The 10,484-nt window shown below is 36.3% G+C and overlaps 1 protein-coding gene across 1 annotated transcript; it reads right to left on the reverse strand.

Annotated features, from left to right (window-relative positions):
• Positions 1–72: 72 nt before the first annotated feature.
• LOC125260993 (ubiquinol-cytochrome-c reductase complex assembly factor 3) lies at positions 73–1,367 on the reverse strand. The gene is made up of 2 exons (XM_048179531.1): positions 1,011–1,367; positions 73–574 (listed from the first exon to the last, which is right to left on the reverse strand). The coding sequence occupies exons 1-2, from the start codon at positions 1,125–1,127 to the stop codon at positions 446–448; spliced, it is 246 nt and encodes an 81-aa protein (XP_048035488.1). The 5' UTR covers positions 1,128–1,367; the 3' UTR covers positions 73–445.
• Between the last annotated feature and the right edge of the window lie 9,117 nt (positions 1,368–10,484).

Here is a 10,484-nt window from a genome sequence, read left to right on the forward strand (position 1 = left end):
GTTCGTGATTGAGATGTACAATATAAAAGAAAGTAGCCAAATATTTGTACAAATATACTTAGCAGACACAAAAACACTTAAAGTTTTATTTACAAATTATATAAATATATACAATTGTAACTGTAAAGCAACATTACATTCTAACCCTGTTGGATAATCCAGTACTGTGGACCATTTTTGACCAGTCATAAGTTGTTTTTTTTTGTTTTTTTTTTTGGAATATATGGTCCAAAAACAGCTACTATTTTAAGATTATTTCTCCAGCAAGGAAAACAAAAGCAAAACCTTTCTGTCAGTGCCAGTTCATGGCAGTGTCCATCAAATAACAATCAATAGCCTTCTATGACATGGAGCATTTTCAGTTCGTTTATTTCAATAAGTCACATCCTTCATATTTTTCCTCCCATGCATGTACAGAATCCCAGTGGCATGTGAAAGTCTGATATTACTTCTGGCTCCCAATTCCACGTGCGATGTTGTCATTGGTCTCCGCAGCATCTTTCAGAACCTGCATCATGAGCGCATTTCTCTTCCTGCTCTCCTCCATTCGGACGGGATTGGCCTCGGGCAGATTCTGGATAAATAGATGGAGAGATGGATCAGGATACAACTCTTATCAGGAATCTTCACTATAATATAAGACCTCATAATATTTTTTTTTATAACATTTCTCGTGAACAACATGTTATTCTGGTGATCCATGCTAGTTATATCAATGCAATGAAAAAACAACAACTGCTGCTCACTCATTGTTTTTAACCCGGAGGCGTAAAAAGAGACCAGAGGGAGTAAATATCATAATCAGAGTGTAATAAAACACGATCCCACTTAAATCAATTCGCTAATAAGAGATCATGTAAAACCCTGCACGACCACATTCATCATGAAACTGATTGTTGACAAAGTCGTTACCTGACAATAGTCGCAAAAACATCACCCCGCGCTTATGTAAGGTAATAATAACAGGTTTAATTGTGTTTCTCATTTATAAAACTGCAATGTTTCAGTACCTTCAACATTTCCCTTTTCCTCTCCTCTCCAGGTGAAATTATGGCCCACATTCCGTAGCCGACACAGACGACCCCGACCAGCCCGATCGAGGTCAACATGGTCCTCATGCTGCTCATGGTGTGCACGAGCTCCCCTCGAGCACGCCAAACTCGACAATTATACACTTGATATAAATGATCAAGCTTCTCTAGATCGCGGGAATAGCTAATTCAGTATACAACACACACACAGCACTACAGACTGTCAGTTGAAACCACGTTGCAGTGCATTATGGGTGAACTTCATTATACAACTTTTTTTAACCTGTTACTGGCAGATTGGTCGATAATCATTGTGCAAATGGACAGGTGGCACGTTTACCGTCTAGTCGCACTTTCTGCATGCAAAGGAGATGAGAAATCTTCAACTTTGGGAGGTCAAACCTAATATTATAAGAGCTTTTTTCCCCCAATCATTTTTTAGAACCTGTTAACAAAATACATACATTGTAAAACTAAATAAACACTGAATAAACATAAACATTTAAACAAACACATAATATAGGCCTAATATAATATAATATAATATAATATAATATAATATAATAAAAATACTAGAATGGGTAATAGGGTTGCAAAATTAGTCTATATTAAGTTAACATTAACTTATTAACATATTTAATATAACAAGTGGAAAGAATATTATTATGGGACCAAATGGTTGTTTGTATAGTTTTTTGTAGTTACTGATAATATTATATTTCCCATAAATTAAATAAAGATATTTTTGATCATTTTTATTTATTTATTTATTTGCAATGCAGTCAATAAAAAAAAATTGAATGATATTATTAACTTTCTGTTAAGATGTGGTCAAGAAGGTTGAGACCTCTGCAGGACAGGCCAAAATCAACATTTTATAGACAGTGGATTCAGACATTTTTAGCTAACTATACTTTTCATGCCTGGTGAATTGTTTGTTAGATAATAGTTATCTAATGGTTTTCACACACACACACACACACACACACACACACACACACACATACATCTAATGCTTTAAAAAAGGTAATAGGACACAAAAGTGTACACTATTTGTGGAATGTGGTATGATGAGGTATAATGGGTCAGGTAGCCTATTAATAATTGACTATATAACAGATCACCAATTATGAACACCGATTATGAAATATTGCTTTTTAAAATATTAGTCATCTTTCAAGGGTCAAATTAAAGGGTTAGTTTACCCAAAAATGAAAATGTCATTAATTACTCACCCTCATGTTGTTGCATACCTGTTAGACCTTCGTTTATCTCCGGAACACAAATTAAGATATTTTTGATGAAATCCGAGAGGTATATAACACGTCTTCTATATACAGCAATATTGTTAATGTTCAGCGCCTCCAGGTTCTACGTCAGAACGGCGTCTCAGTATTGGCCGAGGCCGATCACGTGAGCAGCACAACGCATGTGTGTGATGTTGATGCAGGAGCCGGCCAATGAGCCGGAGTTCTGACGCAGAACCTGGAAGTGCTGAATGTAAACAACATATGAGAATGACAGAGAAGAGAAGATATTGTTGAATAAAGTCGTTATTTTTGTTTTGTTTTTGCGCACAAAATTTATTCTTGTTGCTTCATAAAATTAAGGTTGAACCACTGCTATGTACTATTTTGACGATGTCTTTAGTACCTTTCTGGACCTTGAAAGTGGTGATTATATTGCTGTCTGTGGACGAGTCATATACCTCTCGGATTTCATCAAAAATATCTTAATTTGTGTTCTGAAGATGAATGAAGGTCTTACGGATGTGGAATGACATGAAGATGAGTAAATAATGGCAGAATTTTCATTTTTGGGTGAATTAAAAATGCAAAGCTGCACACTGACTGAATAAATAAATAAAACAGCAGGACACAGAACAGTTGATTATACTATCCACCAGATGGCTCTAACATACTGGTCTAAATGTAGCTCATCTAGTGTGTGTGTGTGTGTGACTCGGTGCAGGCTGTGTGGGTGTTCAGAAAGCACATAAGTGCTCATAATGTGTGTCCATCAGAGTCAAGGTGCAAAATAGATAGCTGGAACGGAAGGTATACATTAGTGTCCCTTTAAGCGACAGCCTGAGCACATGTAGAGCATTGTTCATCCCTTACAAAACATTACCATAGCAACCGTAGTTTCTGCACAAACACCATAGTTGCAGCTAGAGTTAAGATAGATACAAGAAAGATAACTTGCTATTATCCATCACTGCCATAACAATGAAAGCAGACCAAATCACAAAATGATTCTAAAAGCCTCTTACATCATTTGAAGAAGATGCCATATTCATAAATTGGTTCTACAGAAATTAACAGCCTGTATTTTACTGGAAATCATGGTGGGATGGATAATCTTAACTTAACAGTCAGAGCAGTCTAAAGGGATCCTCTCAGAAACAAATTTTGTTAAATATATATAGATAGATTAGATAGATAGATAGATGCACAGATACAGATATAATATTAACACACATTACTGAATTATAACATAACTAAATTCTGAAGATTAAATTAATATTTCTTAACTTTCTGAGTGTTATTCATTCATATAATTACTATTAATATTGAACATCAAACTGGTTTCTTAGCATTTTCTTTACACAAATCACAAATTCAATGCATTTTCCTGCCCTTTTGACTTACAGGATATACTATCAGCCCTGACTATCGGCTGTTAAACTATATATATATATATATATATATATATATATATATATATATATATATATATAAGAGATATATAAACCAATATATGGGGCAATAATCGGTATCGGCCGATAAAAGCAGATTTCCACACTATTGGCTATCGGCCATACTAATTATTGCCCGATATAGGTGTGTATATTTATATCTATATCTATATATATATATCTATATATATATATATATATAGGCTATATATATATATATATATATATATATATATATGTAATCTCTCTCTTCTCTCTCTCTCTCTCTCTCTCTCTCTATATATATATATATATATATATATACACACACATGCATATTATAGCTATATTTCATGTTAAATTCGATTAATCGATTCATATTTTTTTATTCCGTATTTAAAGTTTGGTCGGAAGACAACTTTTTTTTTGGTTGTGGTTCTAAAACTTCCCCTCTTAACACCAACGCATTCAGAACTTTCAGACAGCCTACATGTTGTGACCACACTACCGATTCCTTCACCTATCCTGTTCTGAATTCCATCCGTGCTAAAGGTTTAAACTTCTGATGTTCTGAAGCAGAAAGCGAGGTAATTTCTACTGGCTGCGTTATTGCTTGAATATTTAATCGTTTCCTGCCTCTCGCACCCCCCACACCCCCTCCAAATCACTCAGTCTATAATGACACCTCTCACGCCAACCCCCTGGCTGCCTTTCCTCTCTGATTGCTACAGTAACGCTTGCAGATGCCTGCTCTTGTTGCCATGACACCCGTATTTTCCCGAAGGTGCGCCGCTGATCATTGAAGGAAATATTCATGTGCGTGTCTGTGTATGTAGACTGTGTGTGGTTTACCTTCGATCTGCAGCGTATGCGTGATTATAGGTTTGCTTTGCATTTTTAAAGGGTAACAGTTTGCCCTTGTCAATTCAGTAGTGTTTATGTATACAGAACACATACACGGTGCTTTCATAATGTTCTCAACAGCGTTTAACACATTTCAACACCTGTGTGGTCCCGTGTGGTATTTCACATCAGCGCGTCCAGTATGAATGCTAATCATGGCTCGGATTGGCATTGGGAAGCAGAGCCCACTTACAGTTCTCGGCGGAATTTCAAACACTAGGCTAATTCACACTTACGATTTGCGTATGTGTTGTTGTAGCCTACATAAATCATCAGTGGAAAGGGGAAATGTCGTATGTGTGAGTGTGTTTGGAAATTGATAACTAAAAGCCTGTACTTCCCAAATGCAAAGAAGTTCATATTTTTTCGAATTAGTAAAACAATGTAAAACAAGTACACAGTGCTTAAGCTTCTGCTCTGTGCCAAACTGACCTTTCCATCTTGAGCAAATAGCCTACATAACAGGAACATTGAGTGCATGTTATACATCAAAATCAAATATATACATCAAATATATAGAGCTAATAAATTAAACGTAGGCTATTGCAGGTAAACAAAGTAAAAAAGTATTTTTGTAATGGTTTTATGGGGGTTAGTGCGTTCACGCTATGTCGTAATTACCGCAAATAAAGGTGTGCTTGGCTTGAAGCGGCACTGCGCAGACCGATCGGTGTATGACATCAAAGTACTGGTGGCCATTTTTGAAATGCCTCTCAGGCATACAAGTGCAGCTCCTATCTCTTTGAATGGGGAAACTTCAAATTCTCCAGAGCTGTTCACCAAGCTTTCGATTAAATTTCATATTTGAAATCACCAATGAAATATGATAATCTGGCTGTCTCATAAATTTTGTTTAAAAACACTCGAATCATGACAAAACTGTATTTTTCAGGCTGGATCAAGCTGATGCGCATGCGCAGTTCTAAATGCGCATTTAGGAAGCGCGCATCTGATTGTTTCTAATGGCAGCTGCAGTGACGCGATGAATTTACTAATGTGCGATTGGCTCTTATTTAGAAGGCGGGACTTATTCCGCCATATAGAGTACCTCAGGGATGACCAGTGTTGCCAGACGTACGATAATTATCGTATTTGTACGATCATTTTGACCTCTGTACGATGTACGATCAATAATGAAAAAAATCCCATAATGTACGATAATTTCAGTATTTTGTGACACTTCAAATGATGGTCGTTATAATCGGTTCATTGATCTAGCTGTGTGGATCCTCTACATCATGGTTGTAAGGAGAAAGTGAACTTTGTCAGGCATGTCTTCCATCTCATCTCATGTACGTCTTCTCGGCCAATAATCGTGGAGAATGACTCTCTCTCAGGAGCATAAGTTAACATTCCTGCCGCGGTGCTTAGGTCAGCTGTTTCTCACTAAGTTACGCCTAATTATTTATGTATTGTGGTAATTTGCAGGTCATGTCAAAAAGTTGTTGGTCTATAGATAAATAGCTGTATTCTGTACGTTTGACTCGTCATGTCACCTTTATTTATTTATACAGCACTTTTTACAATGCAGATTGTGTCAAAGTATAGCTTTACAGAGATAGAGGGAACATAATTTTGGTTGTAGAGCAGCTAAAATAGTGTGATTGTCCAGCTTAAGTTAGTTCAGTATTAATTCTTTCCGTTATAAAAATCATTAGTTATTAATTTAGTTCATTTACCTATACTAAAAAGTCATGTACGATAATTTTCTTCCAAACACGATAATTTTGAGCTTCTGGTACGATAATTAGACATTTCCAATCTGGCAACACTGGGGATGACGTATTTTTGTAGGCCAACCTGGAAGTTGGCGGCGCAGGGGTTCCCTCGATCGATCGATTTTTCCCATAGGCTTTTGGAAAATCTAAAAAAATAAGCTCTGTGTTTAACAAAGGTTTATGACACTTACACGTTTTGTCTATCAAGATAATCTTTACAAGTTAACACAACATTTATACATTTTGAAGCCTAAATAAAGTCGTCAGATATAAAAAGCTAACAGTAGGCTATAAACGGACTACAGCACACCATGGTCGCGGATCAACGTCACCACCACCAAGCTTCCTCAAACTTTATTTAAAAACATGCTCGCTGATTATGATCTGCGCTATGTATGAATACTTATCTACTTTTTCATGAGAAATGCTGTCCAAATGTCCTGTTTGTCATGATGACGTCTAAAGTCCCCGCCAAAGGAAGTAGTCCCTTTTAGCAACTTGTTAGCACCCGCCGTTTTTAAGACACAATAAAGGTTTTAAAAATCACAAGCGGGTTATAACTGGTGTGTTTTATGTCATAGATCAAAGCGTGCAAATATTTAGAGGCTTTGTTAACCACAGACCTTATTTCAGGCGATTTAGCAAAAACCCATTTAAAAAACCCATAGACTTTTTTCCTTTTTAAATTTGGACCTTGAGTCTGTAATAAAAGATTGTTTGATTGATTGATTGATTGATTGATTGATTGATTGATTTAGGGCGATGGAACGGGAAGTCCTAAAATGCTAACTCGCTTCAGGGTTTTGCATTCAAAACACGCCATCTCTGAGGTACTCTATTGCGCATTGCACTTTCTCCCATTCATAAAAATACGAGTGCACTGTCTTTCTATTTATAAAGTCTGCTTGTTCGAGATTAAGTACACTAGCCTGTCACCGGCTGGCGAGATCTGCCGGTTGCAGGTGAAGGAGGAGTACAGAGATGGCCGTCAAGTCGGACACTTTCCATAGTGTGCTGAACTAACGTCATTCATGGCAGACCACACGATTTTTGTGTTGATTGTAGCCAGTGTGAAATTCCCATGTTGTGAAATTCAGATATTCAATATCAAGATTAAATACAGGTTAAATACAGGAACTTGTCTAAGAAAAAACACGCAACACATGTTGTCCTTGTCATCACAGAATCTGACCAATGAGAATAAAGTGTGTTGTCATCAAGGCTTTCGCAGCCGATTCTGAGCAACTGAAGCGCCTGACCTATAGGAGGCTGGTCTCGTTTTGCTCTCACGGTAGGCTACTTTGATGGCACATGTGATCGTAAAGGCCCCGATATACTTCAAACGAAATTGAAGAACTGATGTGATGTCATTTCGAACAAAATCAAGCCAAAACGAAGTTCTTTTTGGAAGTTCGAAATGGCTTACGAAAAGTAAGCTCGAAAAAGTAAGTTCAAAAAGTTCGCTCCAGCTGCAAAACACCTTTGTACTACCATTGGTCCTTGAAGATAACGTAACTGAAGGTGTGCGCTGAGGCTCCGCCTTCATTTGCGTGGAACTTTTCTCTGATTCATTTCGTCTGTAGAGTTTGGCCCTGTCCCAAATGGCATGGTCTTGTGGACATGGTTAATAATGGCCTTCTGAAGCGAAGCAATGCATTTATGTGAGAAAAATATCCATATTTAACAAGTTATAAAGTAAAATATCTAGCTTCTACCAGATCGCCTTCTGTATTCAACTTAGGAAGAAAGTGTAACGCCTCTCGCAGTTCAAAACGCTTACACACAATGTCAGTTACGCTTTTTTCGTAAGTTGAATACAGAAGGCAGTTTGGTGGAAGCTAGATATTTTACTTTATAACTTGTTAAATATGGATATTTTTCTTACACAAACACATCGCTTCACTTCAGAAGGACTTTATTAACCCTCCAGAGCCGTGTGGAACATATTTATGATGGATGGATGCACTTTCTTGAGCTCATACTCATTGGTCCCATTCACTCCCATTATAAAGCTTGTATGCGTGAGGATATTTATTAATATAACTCTGATTGTGTTCATCAGAAAGAAGAAAGTCATATACACCTAGGATGGCTTGAGGGTGAGTAAAGCTTTTTTTATTTTAAAGTTAACTAATCCTTTAAATCTGCAGTGGTCAGGTGGTACAGTGGCCGTGTGGTACAAGTCGTAGCTTTCAGAAAATTTTGAGTTTACATGTTGTAATTACAAGTTCTACAAGTATGTGAGGGATTTTTACAGCCCAGAATCATTACGGTAATTACGACATGGCGTGAGCGCACCTTTAAATAATGAGTTTTGGAATACCCAATTCTGATTTGTCAGTCACAGATCTGCTGTTAAATAATTTTGCATAATTGCTTAAGGCAAGTGCTAGTTTCATGTCTCTCATTTCATTCCACACGCCCCCACATAATAATTTTTCACATACTAATTCATTTAAAAAAATCATGGTTATAAGCATAGATGATGTTTTTATGTACTCAAAAATGGTATTAATCCCATTCATTTTAAATAATGAATTAAACATATTTTATGTATTTATTCCTTAATTATTAATCCTCCTTGGTTAGCTTCTATTAAGGTTTTTTTCTATTAAAAAAAAATCAAAGCTATAGAAAAATATGCTAATAAATGAAAAGTGTTGCAGGTAAACAAAGCAAAGCAGTATATTTCTGAAAGTAATCTTGTATGGGTCTCACATGATAATTACTGTAAAAAAAATCACAGTTTTGAACACGTTTTTATGTTAATAATGGTATTAATTAATTTTAATTAATGTGAATGTGAAGGTCAGTTCTATGATGGCATTTGATTTTGGTTATGTATATTTGTTTTAAGGCTATGTGCTGATCAAATCTCAGGTGACGTTTTGTCGGGTGTATAAAGGCCAGCAGTATTTCCAATTTTTGTTCTCTCATCTCCATTTATCACTGTAACTTCTAGCTCTCACTCCACTGTTCTAATTTGATGTTCTTCTCCTCTAACTTTAAACCTCATCTTAATTCTGATAAGGTTCACTGTACTGAGAATTGCACCGATGCATAATTCATGTCTTCCTCTGTCCTTCTTAATGTTCTGTCAGTCTTTTCATCATATTTTGGAAATGACTCTTCCAATTTTAAGGAGATGTTCTCATTCATTCAACAGCACCAAGAGGTTTTCTAGACATCAGACCGAATTATGCCGTTTGCTGTTGATTCATCATTGACAAAAGGCATCTTAAGCTGTATTAAGAAAGGGTTAAATTGCTGATCCTACTACAATTTTTATTTTCTTTGGATGGAAAATCTTGGTGATTTGAAAAGCAGCTCTTGAAAAAGAGAACCATTTCCATACAAGTGTAGCTGTCTCAGTCTGTGTGTGTGTGTCTGTATGTACCAGCTTGTCTGTGGCTCACTCATGTTTCAAACTTATCAATTGTAACCAGTTTCCATAGCAACATCTCTCAAGAGGTGAAGAGAGAGGGAGAGAAAGAGCAGAAAGAGAAATAGACTTTGGCAATGAAGTGTATGTGATTACATGCATGTATTCTGTATGCGCTGCAGATAAACTGCACTCTGGTGCTCTGTGATAAAATGGCATGTTAAAAAAAAAAAACTATTTTTTGCTGACATTATTATGTTAGTATTTATCTATACTCTGTTCCATTTTCCTGCTCCATTTTCATACCAAATTGCTTTTCACAGCTTTGGCAAATGTTTCAGCTGTGTGGCCATGCACAGAAAACCTATTTTGGACAGGCTTTTGGTTTTGATTTTCCGCAAGCGAGAGAGAGAGAAAGAGAGAGAACCTAACATAAAATGCATTTCATTCTTTTGTGTCTCCATGGAAACCAAACTGTGTTAGCCTCTTATTGACTCCAATGCACTCACACTTTCTCTGCATCTCTCCCTTTCATTATCACTCTTTCACATTTCCTTTCGCTTGAGACTTGCAAAAAAACTTTCTTTATCTCTTGGCCTTCATCTTGCCTTGATCTTTTTTCTCTTATCACAGTTTTATTCCTCTTTCAAATTTTTTTTTTTTTTTTTTTGTGGAATTTAATTTCCTCCTTTTGCAGACCATCTTATTTTTAATAAAAAATACCCTCTTATTTTTCATTTCCCTCCTGATTTTAAAAGATTTCAATGTGTGAA

Source organism: Megalobrama amblycephala, linkage group LG2 (assembly GCF_018812025.1).
Source record: "Megalobrama amblycephala isolate DHTTF-2021 linkage group LG2, ASM1881202v1, whole genome shotgun sequence".
NCBI classification, from domain to species: domain Eukaryota; kingdom Metazoa; phylum Chordata; class Actinopteri; order Cypriniformes; family Xenocyprididae; genus Megalobrama; species Megalobrama amblycephala.

What these genes read in the sequence shown, in the direction of transcription:
- LOC125260993 (XM_048179531.1), bottom strand. Translation starts at nt 1,127, where the DNA reads ATGAGCAGCATGAGGACCATGTTGACCTCGATCGGGCTGGTCGGGGTC. An exon ending in GGAAAAGGGAAATGTTGAAG is followed by an intron (nt 575 to 1,010) that starts GTACTGAAACAT and finishes CTATTTATCCAG; the next exon opens with AATCTGCCCGAGGCCAATCC.